General features: G+C 40.5%; 2 protein-coding genes across 5 annotated transcripts in view; one reads left to right on the plus strand and one right to left on the minus strand.

Annotated features, from left to right (window-relative positions):
• LOC115575196 (RNA binding protein fox-1 homolog 2-like) overlaps positions 1–5,564 on the minus strand; it is a 49,220-nt gene extending 43,656 nt beyond the window's left edge. For 2 of the 3 annotated variants that reach the window (XR_003982642.1, XM_030407072.1), the window contains exon 1: positions 4,462–5,564. Coding sequence is in view for 2 of the 3 variants with exons in the window: in XM_030407072.1 (XP_030262932.1) it covers positions 4,462–4,716 (255 nt within the window). In the remaining variant the exon portion in view is untranslated. The remainder of the gene's footprint in view (positions 1–4,461) is intronic. The other variant, XM_030407071.1, reaches the window with a different exon arrangement.
• Positions 5,565–9,444: 3,880 nt separating this feature from the next.
• On the plus strand, positions 9,445–20,842 carry cd9r (CD9 molecule related). 2 transcript variants are annotated; one of them, XM_030408033.1, is made up of 9 exons: positions 9,445–9,604; positions 9,837–9,944; positions 10,790–10,895; positions 11,017–11,114; positions 13,350–13,424; positions 13,527–13,628; positions 14,767–14,862; positions 15,045–15,128; positions 18,426–20,842. In XM_030408033.1, exons 2-9 carry the CDS (start codon positions 9,879–9,881, stop codon positions 18,639–18,641), a joined length of 843 nt encoding a protein of 280 aa, XP_030263893.1. In that variant the 5' UTR covers positions 9,445–9,604; positions 9,837–9,878; the 3' UTR covers positions 18,642–20,842. The 2 variants fall into 2 exon arrangements, with proteins under 2 accessions (XP_030263893.1, XP_030263894.1); XM_030408034.1 differs by having other exon boundaries at positions 19,623–20,842.
• Positions 20,843–20,868: the final 26 nt, after the last annotated feature.

Consider the following 20,868-nt stretch of genomic DNA (forward strand, 5'->3'; position numbering starts at 1 on the left):
GCCCTCTGCCTCGCTGTAATACTGTTGCCTATTTGTGGATATTTCTTCATTTCTCTGAATAATTCAGGCTTATGTCCTCTGTATGACATTAGCATCTTTTAAGCCACAGTTAAACATCAGATCTCTGGGAGCATGCAAATTACTATCCTAACCACTATGAGTAGTAAGTAAAGCAGCAACGTAAATTATCATGCAATGCCCCAGTCACTGATCAGACACAAGAAGCCATGATTATTTTAAACTGAAAATTAACCTATTAATTAAAAGAGTGCATCATTCAGATCTATAAAATAGAAAACGATAATGGCAAATGTATTTTGTTGCAGTGTATACAATAGCTTATTATTATTATTTATAAAAGATGTGTCCAGCCAATGATGTAAATGTTTCCTTAATAAAAGGACTTCAGTAATCATCCCATTACCAATATGGCACAAACAAGTATTTGCCATGTAAAGAGCTAATGGAGTAATGGCGTCCTGAGCTGTGAATGAAGTCATGCTCCCTCTCCATGTCTTGTAATCTGAGCTTTGCGTGCATGTTAGTGCATCCCGCCTTGTGAAACAGTCGGCACAGTTTCCATAAAAGAGACTAAGAGAGTGATGAGATGGTTCAGTTCCACTGAAGGCATTTAAATTATAACCTTTAAACTTGAGCTACACAAGAAATATTTTAAATAAGGTTAGAGATAGCTAGCACTAGCAGTATGGCTAGCAAGCCCAGAAATAGCTCATTACTAGGCTAAATACATCACTAATGTACAGCATGTAGAGCCAGAATAACCTGGTGAATTAATTTAATGCAACTCTTAATTCAAAGAGTTGGTGAATTTTTCTGCAAGTTAAAGTGTTTTTATCAGTAGAGCCTGGTGGCTTGGGGGACAGCAATATGACGGATATTTCTTGTTAGGGGGTAGGTGTGGCCCAACACGCCCATTTGTTTTGGTCTGGTGGTGCTCTAGTGCAACATCTAGTGGAAGTGGATATCACATATAGAGCCTTTAATTCCTGTTTTTAAGGCAAGTGTACAGGAGATGACTGCTGGCAGCAATATATTCTCATTAGCGACCTATATGACTGACTAAATTCGTCATTAGGCCACTGGGCAGATGATAAAGTTAACACAAGTCCACTGATTTTACAGAAACACAACACAACATAATGAATGCCGCTTGTGCTGAACATGGTAATAACCTATCTCAGTGATCTGTCCATTCATATCAACCCGCCCCTCGCCTGACCCCCTCCCTTTGCTCTGGCCCGTTAAAGCGATCACTCTGGCTAATGCCCTCTCCTAAATGAGCTTTGATCTCGTTAGCGCGACACAAAGCCTCTTTACTGCCAACGATAGGACAAATCGGCTCTCCGAAACACAGGGACAGACAGGCCGATAGAGGGTTAGAAACTGTACTCCTGCTGCATAGGAGTGGACCCCAACACTGCCTCAAGGGGACGCATCAGTAGTACTGACAGGGAGCGTGGCAGGAAAATATTTTGAAAAAAGATCGAAGAGGGACGATACATGAAAGAAATAAGGAGAAAAACAAACACGAGTGGAAAACAAGAGAAAAATGCAGATGTGAGGCTAGGCGAAAAATAAGGTGATGGATGTTGCGCACATTTGAGTGATGGGGGGCGGGCGGAGAAGGGAGAGATAATCAAAGATGGCAGAGGGAGAAAGATGGGACAGCAGAGAGAAAGAGGGAGAGGGGAGGGGGAGGGGTGGTTCAACTCACTGGCACACTGGAAGCCTGCGAACCAGGAGTCAATTAGCAATCTGGAAATATGCTTGGGGGAGACAGGAGGGGGGGAAAAACAGAGGACAGCTAGAGGGGAGCGAGGGGGGGGGGCAGAAGGGGTCTGCAGTTTGTATGATGCAGAGCGGGGGAGGAGAGCAGGAGCAACAAAAGGGAGAGGAGGCTGCACTCTCATTTATTATTACAGTCCTGATTTACAGTCAGCCTGGAAGGTCAGCGATCCACTACCTCCAGCTCTCAATGGGAGTGCTATGGTAATTGTTAGCTGCATTTAGTTATAGGAGCATCCACGGAACTCATCCTCCCCATCCTGAGCACGAACTCAGCCACAGCCAGCCACCGACATGCAACCACCATGATTGACTTTAACCATCTGTGTCTTTTTTTATTTACCCATTGCATTCAAGTGTTACGAATCTTTATTCAGAGCGGACCTTACCGCTTATCTCTCCACCCAGCTGATGAAGCCATTGCTGCCATCCATCACTTTCCTCTCATCCTGTATCAGGATCCCTGATGGATGCAAACTAATGGCTCTGATTTGCTTGTCGCCGCCTTCTCCTTGCCTTCATCCTTTCATGTCTCCCAACATTTATCCATCCAGATTTCAATTCCATTCAAGATACTTATAAATTTGGTCTAGTGAAACAGCACTTGTTTTAATCGCAAAATCCAGACTGATCTGTAGAAAATGAGACACCTATTTCAGATTGCACTTAAGGTCGAGCTGGGGACCAGTTTTTCAGGTTTCGAACCAACATTGTTTTGCTCAAATGCTCCAAGCAGTTCAGAATTTGCTGCATCAACCTGAACATGTTGGTGGGAAAGCCCCCAAAGTTTCCTTTTTCTCTTGTAATACACCCAAACATTGTGTCCATTGGAGCTGCAAGGGTTAACTGATTAGTTAATACTATAAATGGCCAACTATTTTGATAACTGATAAACGATTTGAGCAGTTTTTTTTAAAGAAAAAGACAAGCTTTTTTAATGTGAAGATTTTCTGGTTTCTCTTCTTCACCATGACAATAAATTGAATGTCACTGGATTGCGGTCAAAACAAGACAATCGAGGACGTAATCTGGTCTTCAGGAAACTGTGATCAATATTTTTCGGTATTTTCTGACATTTTATAAACCAAACAACTCATCGAAAAAATAACTGGCAGAGTAATAGGCGATGAAAATAATCGCCACTAGTGTCCATTCAAATCCCACTCTTATTTCTCTGTCTTCCACCTCCTTCAATTCACCACTATCCCCTCTCAATGTGCATCAACTGATCCCTGTCTACATCATCTTCCATCCATCAACTCACCCACCCTCCCCACCTCCACTCTACTCTCCCAGTGCCCAGCGATCAATACAACTGATGGGCAGTGAGAATCCTCACCATGCCATGTCGCTCATTGTCACATCATCTTTGCCGGCGGCAATAACCTTTCCCCGCCATCAGCATCCATCCTCTGCAAGATCATCAACGGCGCTACACAGGACCCATTCGTCATTGAAGCAGGTCAGCCGCACAGCCAATTAAAGTATTTTACCAGTTCTCCAGGATTCAATTACCTGCAGATGACCTCAAACCATGCCCGCCTGCTCTTCGACTGCTGTTAGTGCCGTTTCCCTGCACTTAAAACACTGGGAGTCAGCTAAAATTCTGCTGTGTGCTGTTGCACTGTGGACACTTCATATGTTTGTAGGTAGAAGAATGATGTGTTCATGAGAGAGAGGAATAAATAGTAATAGATCCGAGAAGAGAGGTGCCTCGTGAGTGCCCCGGTTTATTGTAATGTACACAGATTAGTCCTTCAGAGGCAGGGATGGTCGCTGTGCTTTGCTGCCTCAGCAATCGAGTCATGAAAGCAGGGAAGACCTGTGTTATGGAGGGCCCCCTTGAGCCCCCTCGCTCCTTCAGCCGACACCAAAAGGCTCTGTTCTTTGTCTTTGGCTGTGGTGACCCCTCCCCCAATCCCTGTCTGCCTCTCTCTTTTAACACCTAGCGACAATCAGGGGGGGGGCACGGAGCCATTGATGGCACATGCGGTGTGTATCAGGATTTGATGTGATGACTCACTGCAAATTATCGTCGCACTTGATTTCATCCATGTGCATAAAAAAATAATAACACACATAGTGTGCCTAGCAACGTGCAAGAAAGCACCGGTTTACTTTCCATGAGACAGGCACGATGAATGGGTCTGATCTTTGCTGTGCTGCTGTCTGTCATAGCAATGGAGCCTGTATCATATTACCTTTGTCTGGCTTGGTCATGCTCCCTCACTGAGCAGCTCCAGGAGGACAGCTACAGTATTTCAGCAGAGACACATTTCACTATCGTCACACTGTTGTGTAATTCATAAACCCCTCATTTCATTTTTGATTAAAGGCTTCTCTATTTGCTGCAATGATGCATGATTATGTTGTTGATGAGAGAGGGCAAGAGAGAGACAGAGACAGAGAGAGAGAGGGGCCTATCAAAACATTATCATCACTCCCTGCTGATGCCTGGGAACAAAAGCTTTTACTGGAGGAGAAGAAGAAGACGAGGAAGAAGAAGAAGAAGAAGAAGAAGAAGAAGAAGAAAGGGGGAGGGCTGATGAGACTTTGTTATAATGCTGCACACATGGAGACAAAACCATACAGATGTGAGGAAATTATAACGCATACTGTATAATTAGTACGTGTTTGTTAGCGATGCGTTCCTACCTGTCCAATGTCACCAACAACACTCCCGGTCCCGTCTATCCTCGGTCTCTTGCACTCCGCCCCGGCCAAGTCAGTCAGAGCAGCGGCTGCCTGAGCGTCGGGCTCCGGGTCTCCTCGCTTCATCCCCCGGACAGCTGCTGGACCCCCGGCCGCGTTTGCGAGGGGTCCGGCTGCTGTATCAATGTCTCTTTCCCGGTCCATTATTCCCCGACTAACGGGTAGCATTATAGATGCAACGTCGGTCGACATTAACATTGGACGGCAGACAGTCACCACTCAAAAGTCTGTTCTCTACCTTCGCCTTCTCCTTGTGATTTGTCCACAGCTCGATACTCACAATGGATTAGGCTTTTCCCCAAAAAGCGAAGACGAATAATGTTGAGCCGATTTTCATCAATATATGCAGCTTACAGCACTGTTTATTGTCTAACTTGGCGTTAGCTATTCGAGACTGAACATTATGACCGTGCCAGGATTCAGGACAAAGCCAAGTACAATCCTTTTTTTTTCCTCCAAAAAGTAAAACGACGCGGAGCCGTGACCTATTTCAATAAAGATCAAACGTCCGACTCTTGGATGCCTGACGAGCTAATTAGCCCGCTAACATTAGCTAGCTTGCTAGCATTACATTCCGCTAGCTCTCGTTATAAATGTGGCTCGGGGAGCACACTCTCGCTGCCAATAATAGAAAATGTTGGAAATTAGCTACGCGCAATACTTCTCCTTCAGCGGCAGCAGCCAGTCCTCTCTCTCCTCTCGCCGTGAAACGTGTTTCTGCCTCGGAGCCCCTCTGTTGTTCCTCGCAGCCTTCTCCTTGATTCCCGTCCCTTCTTATCACACCGTCCGTTTCCTCGCCGTGGTCTGCTCTGGATGTGTCTTGGCGTGCGGACTTGGCTGTCGACGAACACGATTTCCTCTGGTCTGAGTCCCAGTTGGTGAAACTCGTAGTGCAGAGGGAGCTGATCCGCGGTCAGATTCGTCGATGGGCGCCGGGCACAGAGAGGGAGGACAGTGAGGTGAGGTGGGCTGGTCTGAGGTCTGCGTTTGCTGTGTCTCCTTCTCCTTCAATGCCCGAATCCACCACCACCACCACCACCACAGAGCTCCCCCTCCTCCTCCAGCCTCACTTATTTCACTGTGTAGCCAAATTAAAACGAAGATGCTTCTATTTTACTGCTTCAAATCACCTACAACTTAATATTTTAGAGCAATGAAACACAATTAAAGAATAATGAAATATAAATGAAAATGTCCACAACCAAGACGATTACATTATTTAGTGTGGGGGAAGACATTTAATCAGAGGAGAACCTCCATTGTTTTTTTTTTAAATGCCTAAACAAACTAAATAAACAAACTCTCTTTGTTTTCATGATTGAATAAACCGAATAAACAAACTGAACCCAGAGGACAACACCATTTCATACTGTTTCACTTTGTTTATATGTGGCGGACCCTGCCACCTTCCTAGAGCTGTAAACAGTGTTCTGTGGGACCTTATTTTCCTCTGAGAGCAGCTTGTTTATTCAGTTATGGAACAAATTCATTTTTTGCGTTCGCATTATTGCCTCATTATTATTGTAAATATTCAAATTCTGAGTTTGAATTTCTTCTCCAAAAATACATAGTGCTCCTTTAAAAATATGAAATAACGACTACATTTTCCTATGAACATTCAGGTTGATTCCATGTAGGCATGTAAGCAGAAGAGTTATACATGTATTTTTTAAACCCAAAGGACCTGCGACACATATCATCACTCAATTTCGTTTTTTAGCGTGTTGCACATCCCATCCATAAAAGAAACAATGGATTCCCACATTTGGAAATTGTAATTGCATGACAGTTATTCAATAAGAAATCTCAATATTCAGTTTGTATATTCATTTATACTTATGCGTGTGTATTTATGGAGCATGGTCAAATAAACAAAGGGGAGAAAAAAGCCTCTTATATCAAAAAGTTTCACGGAAATAAAAAATGCAAAATAAATCAAAGGAGCAGCGAGCTGGCACTTGCAGTCTCCCAGTTGGGTTATTTTTAAAGGAATGATATACACTGCAGTCACTTTTTCTAATGTTTTTGCGCCCCCTAGTGGGCCTTAAATGACAAGGCGTCTGAAGGGGAGTGATATTCCATCTTGAGAGCAAAGAAAAATCACTGCTCTCTTGTGAAATTGTTGTCATATAATTCATACAAAAGCGGCACTAATCAAATATGGCTGCAGTTGTGTGGAAAGGTTTATAGCAGCGGAGCTGCAATAACTGAGAGACGGAGGGACACATCAGAGAGAGAAATATTGTGTCAGACGCACACACACACACACACCTGTGTGATAAAAACCTGCACTGGTTCTTCACCTGACTGCCTTAGAACAGATGATTGCTGTCACTTTAGGCCGACTGCCAACGTGTAAATGTGTGTGTTTGTGTGTGTGTGAGGCGCTGAGAGTGCAGTGTATTGTGCGTGTGTGTGTGTGTGTGTGTTTTTTTTCCCTCCCTCTGAGTCACTCACTCTATCAACCTCTGTCTCTCTCTGCTACGTCTCCCTGTGCCACCCACTGAACCTGCAATGATGGACGGCGGTGAGGTCACATCACTCCACACAGCCGCCTGTTTCACTGACAGTCTATGAGAGCCTGCAGAAGCCATTACTCTGTCAGTACGGCCACGGACCTCACGGGTCAGGAGAAGGTATTGTGAAAAACCACACCATGGTATCTGGAGGAATATCTGTTTTTTAGTGGCGCACAGTTGCCGCTGTCTTCACATTGCACTCTTTCGCTTTCATTTACTGTGAACCGTGAGCTTCTGCTCTGTGCGCTCCTGCATTCAGTTCACCGCTCCCGTTTTTGAGAAAACTTCAAGCAGCCCCCCAAAATGTTTAATTTACAGCAGAAACAAACGGTCATACAGGGGGCAGCATATCACCAGAGTGACTGCTCTCTGCTGCCAACTGTAGCTGCTGTTAGCTCAGTTAGCTCAGTTAGCCATGCAGTCATAACATTAACGCTTCCTTCACATTCTGTCAACAATTTTTTCTTTCCAAATGAAATAAAATAATGAGTAAAATAAGTGTTAAATAGCTCTATATTACAGCAGTAATCACTGTTATAGGGTGTTTGGTCAGTAACCCATGTCTATTCTCCCACTGCTCATGCACTAATAGAGAATATACATTATGTCATATCCCTGACCGCTTTATCAAATATAAATCAGCTATCCATAAAGAGACCGCCCATCTGCATCCCGAGCACAAAGAGAGCAGGATCATCCTGTTCTGGTAGCTACACTGGCAATGGGTGGAACAGGGAACACTACCAATCCCAGCACTCCCAGTGACAGTTTATACTACCATACAGGCAAAGCAAACAGGCAAAGCAAAGAAAAAAACAGCAGCCTTGAAAGAGAGAAGGGAGTCATGCAAGTGTTGGTTGCATGGGGAGAAGGGCTAGGGGCTAATAGGGCTAATGGCAAAAAAAAAAAAAAAAAAAAATGGACAGGAAGTCAGCCAATACAATGATGTTTTCAACCAAAATTCTTCTATGTAACTGAGGCAGAATTTTTTAAAGCTTAACAATAAACTTTACTCTCCAGAATGACATAAGGGCACTAAAACAGTAAACTTCACTGGGAATCTAATAGTTATAAAATACCCCAATCTTTTTCTGCATTATAATGTATACGTTTTAAGTTTTTTTTTTTCAAATTTTCACATCCGCACACTGTGGACAACATATCACTACGCCAATATATCTGATATTATCAACTAACCAATACACTGGCACTTAAAGCAAGGAATTTTAAGATGCAACCTTGGACCACAGGAAAGTATTCAGGTATATTCCAGCATTGTATAATATTTTACAGCTAAAGGATTAATTGAGAATAGTTGGATGCCCCCATACAAGCTTGAAGAAGCCACATAAATGTGACTTAGTGTAAATTATAGTGTAAATTTACACTAACATAGTGTAAATTTACACTATGTTTCTGATTGTTTTTAAAGACAAGTGTATGTTTTTGCGGTATGCCATTTTACCTCCCATACACCTGGGTTATCTGAATTTGTAAGATCTCTGTTTTAAAAGCTAATTTAATGGTGTTTTATCACGTATGAGGGGACTGTGGGATCAAACATCCCTGATGATGTGTGATCACTGAGTTCTGGGAACCACTGACACCTTCAAACCACTTAAAAGGAACTTGTGAAAATGGCCCTGACCTCACAACTTTGCTATATTAACACTTACAGAAGATATGTACTGCTGGAGTGTAGACGCAAATGGGAATTTTCTGACCGTCTGTTTTTCTAAATTGTAAATAATCACCACTCATTTATTTTTTGCACTTAAAATTGTATTTATTTTGTGCACTATATGTATTGCTGTGTATTTACATTGTAGGCACACATCCCTCTATCCGGACACTAGTGAGTTGCCACACTTTTATATTTATGTTATAGTGTCATATAAAAACAACATATTTCAACGCATGATATGGCTTGCATGTTTAATACCAACAAAGCCAGGAAAACATGATTTGCGTGAAGGTACAGTTTATGACACAAACACTGCATGGGTGCCGTGTGTGTCTGTGTGTATGGGCAGGATGGCACAGCGCATTTCCTGTCCTTTGTTTCCTTTGTTTCCTTTGACAGTTTTCACGTGGGTTTTAAGTTTCACATCTACAAGAAACATAACTGTAAAGTGGTTTATTTTGTTTATATTTTCTGCGCAAACAAATTCGTAAAATGAAGATAAAAAAAAATTGCATCGTGTAGCCCTGAATGTGTCTATGAATTATCGTTCCATCAGATGAGTTAAAAATCCAGACAAGACTCCAACTCACTGTTTGTTTCCTGTGACTCATACATCCTTAGCTCTCGTTTCCTAAACTTTCGTTTCTTCTTGAATTGTTCTCCTGGACCCGCCCGCCGAAGGGTCAGCTCCTCCGCTCATAGGTGCCATTTCGCGTCAGTCTCGACTCTCAGCCAATGAAAACGCTAAGAAAGGTGAAAGAGGCGGGACACGAGAGATAACGAGGCTGCAAAAAGAGCACGCAGCAACTTTGAGAATTTGTAGCGTGTGGGCTTTGACTGACCGAGTGACGAGAGGGACCGCAACAGCCTTAAATAGCCACAGGTATGTACTGTACTTTAAGTTAACTCGTGTCTAGCACGGCTTCGACATTGTTCAAGGCTAAACAGGATGTCTTTGAAGAAACACCGCTCTTAAGACGTTTACCAAATGCTTACCACGTATTTTATATTTCAGTTATAAGAGATTACGTGTGCATTCCAATGTGTATTTTTAGTATAAAACCGCGAAGGATGCTTGCAGACGCGGTGACACAATTGGTTTACTGACCTTACAGACTTGTCAGGTAGACGAAGCAGAACAAACGCCGCTCATCATCATGGCACTGGACGGATGTGGCCTCTGCTGCAAATACCTCCTCATCGCCTTCAACATTATCTTTGCGGTAAGTCGGTCGAAATATGTTTCAAAAATGACATTTTCCTAGACTTTAATCTGAGTATATACCATTCATATAAGAAAAGGGCGACTGGCGTATTTGTTTATGTGTTATTATGTGTAGGTCACATTTAGTGGTTTTACAGGGTTGATTTTGGCGAGTCGTTGCTCTGAGTGGGTTTCGTTTTCTGCTGAATACCAGCTCAGGGCAACCTGTTGCTTTCATTGAGGAACTAACAATACATATCAATAGTTATTGATATGTCATCCACACCTACAGTCTGATTAGGACTGGGACAAATAAACATGATGAGTGAAACACAAAAGCAGGGTGACATTTTCCATAGATACCCTATTTCTATGTACCTCTCATGTGCTGATGTTCTGTCTTGCACATTGTGTTTCAGTGTGTGGTTTGCAGTTTGAAATGTTTCTTTTGGTTTACATGGCTGTCTCACAGATGGTGTCATTCTGCACTTTGTTGTCTAAAGGCGCATGTTTTTTCAGCGTTTTTTTTTTTTCTTCAAAGCAAGAACCGCAACAGACAGGATTCAAGATTCACGGAAACATAAGAATAAAAAAGAAAAACAATAGTAATACTTTTTTAAAGAAAATACTACAATATGATGTTATATATTGTAAGAGCTTTATGAGATTTGTGCAGTAATGTGACAAAGAATAAGCAACTTGGTAAAAAAAAAAAATCTCCAGGTGTCTGCAAACATAACATCTGATTTAACCACATAGTCAGAAATACAGATGAGGTTTGAATATTTGAAGATGTGAAACTTGTAATGGGATTTGTGTGCTGCACCTTCTAACTGTGGTTTTGCTTCATTTCTGCGTCAACAGTTGTTGGGGTTCGTCTTCTTTGGTGTCGGGTTGTGGCTGAGGTTAAGCCCCAACACAAGAGGCATCTTCCAAATAGAAGAACTCAACTCAAGTGCATTTGTCATGGGTCGGTACATGTGTTTGTCATATTTGTGACATTTCTCAAAAGAAATCATGAAGATATTTAGCCTGTCACGTGTGTCACTTTCTCTCTCTTGCCCTTTTTTTTTTTTTTTTTTTTGAATCAGCTGTGACTGTGCTGATCGCTCTCGGGGCAGTGATGCTGATTGTCGTGTCGTTTGGAGACTACGGCGCCTGCAATCAGAAAATATGTGCTCTGCAAGTGGTGAGACGGTTTTTCCATTCACACAGAGTCTTCCTTGTAAAGTTGCACCGCAGCTATGTCTATTTTTCTGTTTACAGCCTGCCTGACACAGTGTGTATATTTAACAGTCAAATATTTATAAGACGACTTCTTTGGCCCGGATATGTAGATATGCAGATATGTGTGGAAAGTATCCAAGTATATTACAAAAATATTGTGGTACTTCAATTTCATGTAACTTAATACCACTTTGATTAATGTAGTTACCAGTTACTCCACACATTCAGATTACTAGAACAAAGTATTATCTATTATCAACTATTACAGTGTAATATATAGGGCTGGGGGGGATACAATCGGCTGCCACATCAATCAATTATTGACTAATCATTAATGATAAATGAACTATGGGCATTTGCTGTTAGAAAACACATTTAACCACTGACATGACCTTTTTTCATGGAAAAATCCAAATGAGCTACATTAGGAGTTAAAAGAACAGATCACATAAACGCAAAGTTACTTAAATGATAAACTTAACAAATAAAATAACGACTACTGTCTGCGTTACACAACAACTGGTCCAACAAAATCCACTCTACACTGAGGTTACAACATGGCCAACTCATAATATCAGTTTGTACAGACTGTCACTGCTTAAGAAAATAAAAAATAGTTTGTATTTAGATTAAATACGTCTTGTCATAGCAGTGTTTTGTATCTGTAAGTGTTTGTAACTTGTAACAAGATGCTTTTTGTCGCCGATCTCTGATAGTCGGTTAATACATCTCTAATCAGTGAAATACTTAACTGCGATTAATTAAGTAGTCATTAATCATTAACTTGCCTAAAGCAAACCATGAATAGTCAGGGTTTAACTCTTAAGAAGGCCAGTGGTGAAGTGTTTTCTCTCAAAAACAGAAGATTTGTTTCACTCAAGGCCAACTAGACAGTTGTCTAGTAGATCAGTAGATAAGAAGAGCTGCACATCTGAACACACTCGTCTGTTAGACAGTTTCCGTTGTGCCCTTTACCGTTAACTTCCTGTTTCTGTGGCGAGATCACTCGTTAGCCTTTGGCAGCAACATAGAGTTACAAGGGCAAAAGCACGCTCACATCATTTGCACACAGACACAGACTTTCACCCTAGTTTAAAAACCGTTCATCAGCGGTACAATATTCTGAAGTTTCAGTCCAGTCTGTAGATCGTTCCATAACTGTTAATAAGTCGCTCCCGAAGGTTCAGGTTTTAAAGCAATTACATAAGTCGTAAATATCCCAACTGTACTTCCCGAAGCCTGCAGATGAGAATTTTAACCACAAAGTATGGAAACAGTTTCAGTTTCATGTTGACAAGCCTCCACAGCTCAAAAGCGGGAAACTAATAGATGCGTGGGAGGACTGCAAAGAGATATGTCGGATACTCTGAGCTCTGCCTCCAGTGAGCTCTCTGGATCTTTGGGATTCTGCATTTTGTCTTTATTGGGCAGTCTTGTTTTTATTTGTTTTCCTTTCTGAAGGTGACGAGATTAATGCGCTTTTATGCACCAAGACTGGTGTTTTTGAATTCTCTCTGATTTCCTGTTTAATGGCGTTTTCCAGTTTTATTTCATGGTGCCCCTGTGGAAAAGTTCAGAGGCATTCCTTTACTATTACATAGCACAGAGGCGGAAGGCTGAGAAGGCCTGTGTGTTGTGGGAGGAAACAGGCTTTCACACAGCTGAAAACTCTGATTTGCAACACAGAAATTTAATTCGGCATAGAGAGAAACACCTGCAACACCTGCTTTTGAATTGTGGAGACGAAGCTGATTTCAGGCTCGAGACAGCTTAAACACAGGGACTAAACTGTGATGACTCATTCATAAAACCGCCTGATCTTTCGTACATGTTGTGATCATTAATCATTAATAATTGCAGCCGACCTGCCTCAGTGGCCAGTGAAATGAATAGATCACGTATTGCCCCAGCATGCTTTAACATACTAACTAACCTTTATAGATGCTTTATAAAAGAAAAAAGCAGAAAATATTGCTCTGTTTTATTTCGCATAACAAGTTTCTATGTTACAAGCTCTTCCTGCTGGTGAAAACAAAAACAAGCATGCATTTACATATTCTTGTTTTGGTGCACATGCAAAGTAGCGGGACAAAATGGTGGAACAAGTGTTCCCTGTACTGTTAATTTGCCTTTTCCTGTGTGTCTATCAGTTCACGAACATGCTTGATGTAAGTGTTGATCGGGTTTCTCCCTCCAGTTCTCTGTCCTGGTGTCCATCCTTGCTTTAGCTGAAGTTGTCCTCGGAGTGCTCGCTTACGCCAACAGGGATCGGGTGAGAGGGAACGACAATAATATTACAGATTACAAGATGAAAAATAAAATAAATAACGTGAATTACTGACCACGATGTTGTGTTTTGATCTTCACCATGAAGGTTGGGCTTAGCATTGCGGAGTTCTACAGTAGCATGTATGCTCTGTATTTGAGTAATGGAGACCCAGTCATCGGTGTCACTCTCACATTCATCCACAACACGGTAAGAGCAAACTTTCTCCTTCTGGTCTGATGAAAAGCGCAGCTCAGCTCAGACCTGTTGTTTTATCTTGAAGAGTTTTGAACTCAGTGTCTATGCAACTTGTGAAATAAAAAATCAGGAATAAATTGTGTAAAATGATTAAAGACATTAAATCCAACTAATGAAATACAAGGTGCGTCCATGGATCCAGGATGACATTTAGAAGAAAAGAATGCCTGTTCTGTATGAATTAATGAACGAGTCATTTGTAGTTTTGGTTAACCCAAACAGCCTTAAAAAAAAAGGAGGAAGTGTCATCACTTGGGGAAACTTGAGCAAGATCCAACAAGCCCAACTTCACAACAGTACCACAGATGACATCATAGTAGTACGGCAGCACGCGTATTTCCTTTCAGCTTTTAATCACTTTTCACTTATTGTAGTGTTTGCGTTATGAAACGTGCTGCAACAACAACTTTGTAGTTGTCATTTTCAGTTGATTTATGCTTGATAGAAGTCTCTGCGAGCATGCACTCACTGGGATGCATTTAGATTGGAAGTCGAGAATACCGTCAGGGAAATATCGACTTTCGTCACGTAGGGAAAACAGTTTTTGTAAGGGCTTGGAAAATAGAATTTTGACTCTAAAACAAACATAGTTTGACCAATATTATAATTTTCTGATTTAGATCCATATGGAATACTACTGGAAAGCTACACAATTACTATATAAACCTCAAAAACAAGAAATAATGGACCTGCCTTTAAATGTTAGATAAAGGAAATTTAAGGCAGAAATACTTTGACAGCGTTGTTGCTCTTGCTAACAGAAGCTAACTGGCTAAATCTGCTAACAGTTGGTGAACATGAAAACCTTTGAGGCTGGGACATTATGACACTATGAATATATACACAACGACTGTGTCCAAAACGGTGGAGTTTAAATATTTGAATAACTTAACTAATGATTGCCTTATTTATATATTGTATTCATGTGGCTATTTATTTTCCTATTATGGTACATTTCACACAGGAAAAAAAAATGTAAGGGCTTAATATTGATGATATAATGTGAACGATCAAATATGAGGATTTTCTGCTCAGTAATTTAATTAGGAGACTTGCGTGTGTGATCTCCATTCATCTCTGTCCCCTGTAGCTGCACTGCTGTGGAGTGACCGGTATCCCAGTGATTGAGATGGCTGTAAAGACCTGTCCCAAACCAGATGGCTTCTTTGAGAAGATCGTCATGCCGGTAAGTTGGTGAATAGAACTTAATGGAGCCGTTCTGAGTTTTGAATGGCTTCGGTTAATCTTTGAGTTATTGTCAGGGTACACTCAGGATACTTGTAAGGTGACTTTTGTTTGTTTAAAACTCCTGGTTAGCTAAAGCTGAGAAGATGCTAACAGTTTTGTCTTGTCTTGGTATTCCTTTAGAACTGTCCAGGGATCATCGCCACCGTCTTTGACTCTAAAGCAGCACTGGTGATGGGCCTCTTTGTGGGAACTGGAGCTCTTTTGGTAGGCAGTCTTTACAATCTTGTTTTTTGTATCAAATACAAAATAATGTATTGTTGTAATTATTGCAAAATAGTTCAAAATGGGTTAAAAAAAAAAAATCTGACACGAACAAAACTTTAATCTAAATCTGATTATTTACAAGACCAGAACTATGCTAGCAGCACAGCTGTGTCAGCATGCAAATGTGGCTACACTGATATTGTAGCCCAATTCTTCAAATTAACAATCTTAGTTTATGCTCCAAAATTTGCCAATTAACATGAAACACAGCATACAGCTGTTGGGAAGTAGTTTTGCTGACATTTGTTTATAAACCAAAGTACTGGACACATTAAAAAGTTGACTCTGATCGTACCAGATGAATATTCACAGGATTACCAAATAATTCAAATTAATCTTCTAGGGATCCTTGAATATCTGTAGTGAATTTGACAAAAGGTTGTCGAGAAATTTCAGTGTTATTTGGGATCCCTCTGGTTTCCTTGCAAGACCCGGCCTACTCTCCCTCTGATTGGTTGCGTTCCCTACGCTTGATGCAAACTGTTAACTTGTAGTGTAATGTGGTTATGTCAGTTTTTTGTCAGGTCTCCCTTTGCTTGTTGTTTAGTGGACTACCAGGGCCAGCAAAATGTCTGCCAGTCTTATTCGGCTTTTCTGACTGAAAAAAAGGCACCTATTAGTTGAAGTCTATTCCACACTATTCTCGCCATCTCTTGTTTGAAAATCTGTCTATAATAATGCGACATTTCACTTTGGACCAAATGTGTCTACCTGCTGATAGCTGTAAAAAAAAACTCAAGGGATCAACAAGGTCTTTACAGGAGTTATCCTATCAGAACTGTGAATGCGTGTCGAAATAGTTGATGGCAAAAGGAGCTCAACAAAATGGTGAGCATGGTAAACATTATAGCTGTTTAACGTTAGCATGTTCGCATAGTTATTGTGAGCATGTTAGAATTCTGCTGCTAGCAGTTAAAGTGAAACTCTCGCCAAAATGTAAATGCTTAATTACGACGAAAGAGGCACTTGTAAGATTTACCGAATATTCGTTTTCGGGTCAAACTCATTTTCAATACGAGTGCTTGGGGCAAATCAGCAATAAATATCAAAATTGCCATTTTTAAAACACTAAGAAGGCTCGACACAACATGAAACTTTGCTTGTAGGGTCACCAGGGTCTCTACACATGAACGCGAGCATTGAGAACATTGTTTGCGTGCACAGAGTTTGCTAAAAAAGGCAGTTTTTCTAACAACTCACCTTAGCAGTAGCTTGTTCCGCTCACAGTCGTCGTAGCAGCCGAGAAGTATTGATCTCAGAATGCAACGTAACTTTGAGGAGAGTTAAGGTGGACCACTACTGTCTTCCAGCAACACCTATCCACGCGATATCTCACGTGACTTTTCCGGCTTTTGATTTTAGTATTGTTTCTTATACGAGGCTCCTTTTTCAACTTCAAGGTCAATATTGTTTTTCGCTAATGACAAAACAACAAATTATCCGTGCATTTATATGGAACTAAGCTTTAGGAGCGGTCCACCTTAACTCTCGTCCATGTTACCTCACATTCCAAGATCGACACTTCTCACTGGCAGGACGGCAAGCGGAAGAAACATCTGCTAATGTCAGTTGTCCAAAAACTCTATTTTTAGTAAACTCTGTGTACACAAACAATGTTCTCAATGCTCGTGTTCATGTGTAGAGACCCTGGTGACACTACGAGCAAAGTTTCATGTTGCGCCGAAGCCTTCTTAGTGTTTTAAAAATAGTGATTTTGATGCCGTCGCTAATTTGCCCCAAGCACTTGAAGAAAATCATTCAAGTCCTGTTGAGCAGCTTGCTGTGGTGATGTTTATTCAAAGAATACCGGTAAACTGGTGAACCGACAGGCACAGAGCGGGTCTGAGCCGGTGAGTCGACCCAGAGCAAATGAAACCGTAGCATTTTATACAGTAAGAGCAAAGAACAAGGAAGGGCAGGTTCAAACAAAAGGTAAACAAAAGGGGATGCAAAAGGGAGGGGGTCTGCTCTTTGGAGAGAGTGAACAGCGGGGGGGGGGGGGGGGGAAACACATTTAACAGTGATCACACCAGGTCCAGACGTCTCTTGATCAACTTGTGTTATGCAAATGTGTATCTGGAGACAGACAGAAATCATCATTTTGGTCTGGAGGTCAAATGGCTCCCTCCAGGCACCACCTCAAACGTGTATTTTCTTCCTCACACTCCTATTGAAAATGAATTTGACCCAAAAACGAAAATACAGTCAATCTTAAAAGTGCCTCTTTCGTCGTAAATATGCGTTGACACAAAGGTTTGACTCAAAAAAACAAAAAAAGTCTAGGTTGCATTTTGGCGAGGGTTTCACTTCAACTTAAAGCAAGTCTCACACAGCTGCTAACATGGCTGTAAGCTCTTTCTTGTGTTATAAGTGAAACCATATTCTGACCCGTCGGTACCACAACTCTTCCTGTGTTCACTGTTCAGAAAACTGTCGGGAAAAACAATTGGCCTTATTGATAGTTATAATATATATATATATATATATATATATATAAATATATATATATATACATATATATATATAGTAGATATATATATATATATCTATATATATACCTATATATATACTATATATATACATCGATAATATATATATATAGTACTATAATTATATATTATATAGAGGATTATCTATATATAATGTAAATAGATGAGATATATTCTAAATATATATATATAAAGATAGTATTATATATTATATATATAGATATATATAACTATAGATATATATATTATATATATATATATATAGTATATATATATATAACATAAAAAAAAGATATATATATATAATATTATTATAGATTGATATATATATATATAATAAAAAAAAAAAAAAAAAAAATATATATATATATATATATATATATATATATATATATATATATATATATATATATATATATACATATATATATATGTATATACATACATACACACACACACACACACACAACCCTGCGTACAACACAGTAGGTCATGTACTGTATAATTATTCAGTGCTTGATAAGAAAATTAAATTGAAACAGTCCAGAAGAAACCAAATGGAGACAATCCAAAAAAAAAGGGAAGATGCTCCAATAAGTCACTTGCCTGTAGCCAAGCATATTTGTGTCTTTTGCCCTTTTTGTTCATAAAGTTGGTGACCATGTTCTACTCTGTACCCCTCCCCTTCCTTGTGTTCAACTTATTTTCTCCTCCACTCTTTCATTCTCCCAATCTTTGGTTCCTTAAGCTCATGGCTGTGATTTGCAGCTCAATCCTCAGTAACAAACTGCGTCAGGCCTCCTCATCTCCTCAGTACATCATCCTGACTCACTCCACTTCTGTCCTGGCTAACCCTCAACCAACCCAGCATGAGCTCGTCTCCAGCTCGTACCCCCACCCTGACCAGGACCCGGTCGTTTTCACTCCTCTCACTGTAGCTAACATCCCTGTGGCTCAGTCTTAGTGCACTAATGACAGTTTTCACTCTCACCGTCCTGCTGTTTTTAAATTCCATTCTCTTCTCTTCTCTGCATGGTCACTGCATGGTGTCTTCACCTCCCTTTATGATGGAAAAATCCACCCTAAAAGAGCACAATTTTAACATCTCTCCATCTGTTGGAACTGTAGCGTTTGTGTATTTTATTTTTTAATCCTGCAGGTTATTAGCCAAATGCTTATGTGCCAATATTTTCCATGCACAGCTACAGCAGAGGGATTTGACAGTAGCCATGTTTGAAGGAAAAAAAAAAAAAAAAGCAATGGCTGTTAGCTTATTGAGCTGATCATTTAGAAATTGTTCACATTAAAAATCGACAATCGCCTCACATTCACTTCCATTCTGCGCACTCAAGAGGGCAAATCCGCAACCGAGTTCAACTTTAAAATTTGACCAGCAAAGTTGAAGTCACAACCAAAAGCAAAGATGTGAATGTTTGAGATCTCAAACTGACTTTAAGTCACAGTGCGTGTGCCTCACATCCTGCAGTAACCATATTCAGCAGCAGTATTTGCGTATGTGTGACAGCGACCTTAAGCTACATAAACTTCACATCCATTGGCTGCAAATTGTCCTTAAACTGTCCGACCAGTGAGGAAAGTGGCATATAGGATTTTTTTTGTCTTTCATCTGTGTGTGTTGTGGGGTTTTGCATTTAAAAAATAAATAATTGCACTTCCGAGTGTACAAATGCATGCAGGGTTTGATTTTTCCTTCAAATGGTACTTGAACATTGAAAATTTTACCTTTTTTTTAAATTTCCAACAAGCTTCTCTTTACGTGGCTGTGCAGATTGGTAGCATGGGCTTGTAAGTGCACCCTCGCTCTATCAATCACCCAAACTAATTCTGAGGAGGTGATGGGGAGGAAGCAGGCCGTTCCCCACACAGCTCTTTGTCCCATCCTTCCTCTTTACCCCCTCCTCTTCCTTTTGTATCTGCATGACAGATTACTGCCGTGATCTGCACCATTATCCTCATAACACAACTCAAGAAAGTCCATCAGGAGGTCACCGCGTACTACACAAACGTGTACTAAGAAGAAGATGCAGTTTCCAACCCTTACCCTCTTCTGCCTCATCCACAAAGACCATCGCTGGACCTCAGGCTCAACCAGCAGAAAATGTGAACAGATTGTCTCTATGTGAACTACTGATCACATTAGATCTGATCTAGTGTTTAAATTGCAATTTATATCCCAATATGTTACATAGTGCCATTATTTGACCCGTTTGAGGAAACAAAATACCTGCTTGTTCAGTGCTGTTGACAACCATCAGTATTTTATTGTGCCTTTTTAAATTTTTTTTATATAAATAATCATGCAGCAACTCCTGGTGGAATGGATGTTTCTTATAATTAGCCATTATTCAACCAACTAGAAACTGTCACAGCTTGACAGCATGCGCTTTCTCGCCTGACAGGCCTCTAAATCATCGTGGGCATACGATAAGTAATCTGAGGCTGAGAACACATCCGTCTAATAAACGTGTAGAGAATGGGAGACTTTAAATCCAACTCCCACATGTCTGTTACACTTTTGAGTAGTTGGGTTGCACTACAGCAGTTGAAGAACAGCAGTTCTTCAACACTGCTGCTGATTTGTTGTGCTCATCTGTTGCTGCATGCGGAAGAGTTAAATATCAGAGTTTGTGTTTGAAGATTTGGGTTTAAATGCAGAGGGACCATTTTTCCTTTCAAATCTACTAATACCGTTTCATAAGCTTCGTTAAAAAGATAGCGTCACTTAAGTTTTTACTGCCAATTTCTAACTATACTTCAGTGTGGCATTATAAAAGTGCATCTCTAGATTATTGCAGAAATTCCATTTTCATTTTGTTCACAGTTAAGATACCACACTACTGGGCACTGTGGGACAAATATTTTGCAGACTTTTCTCCATCTTTAGCTTCTGTTTAACCACATGTCAGAACATTTCAAGCTGTGAAGGGCAACTTTCCTGCGAACACTTGTTTAAATCAAAGAAAAACATTTTCATTTCTTAATGTTGCAATTCCTGTCAAAAGCTCTAGAAAAAGACCTGAATGTCTAGAAATGCTTGTTTTCTTTTTCTGTACTACTAACTATTGCATTGCACTATAGTGTTTTAAAGTTCAAATTTTTTTAAATAAATATTCCAGAGGGATTTTCCCCTCTTCCTCACCAAGACTTGTGTCTGTGTTATTTCCATAAAA

Source organism: Sparus aurata, chromosome 23 (assembly GCF_900880675.1).
Source record: "Sparus aurata chromosome 23, fSpaAur1.1, whole genome shotgun sequence".
NCBI classification, from domain to species: domain Eukaryota; kingdom Metazoa; phylum Chordata; class Actinopteri; order Spariformes; family Sparidae; genus Sparus; species Sparus aurata.

Coding starts and splice junctions, on each gene's coding strand:
- cd9r (XM_030408033.1), top strand. CDS start 9,879: ATGGCACTGGACGGATGTGGCCTCTGCTGCAAATACCTCCTCATCGCC. Junction 9,945..10,789: donor CCTTCAACATTATCTTTGCG/GTAAGTCGGTCG, acceptor CTGCGTCAACAG/TTGTTGGGGTTCGTCTTCTT. Junction 15,129..18,425: donor TGGGAACTGGAGCTCTTTTG/GTAGGCAGTCTT, acceptor TGGTTCCTTAAG/CTCATGGCTGTGATTTGCAG.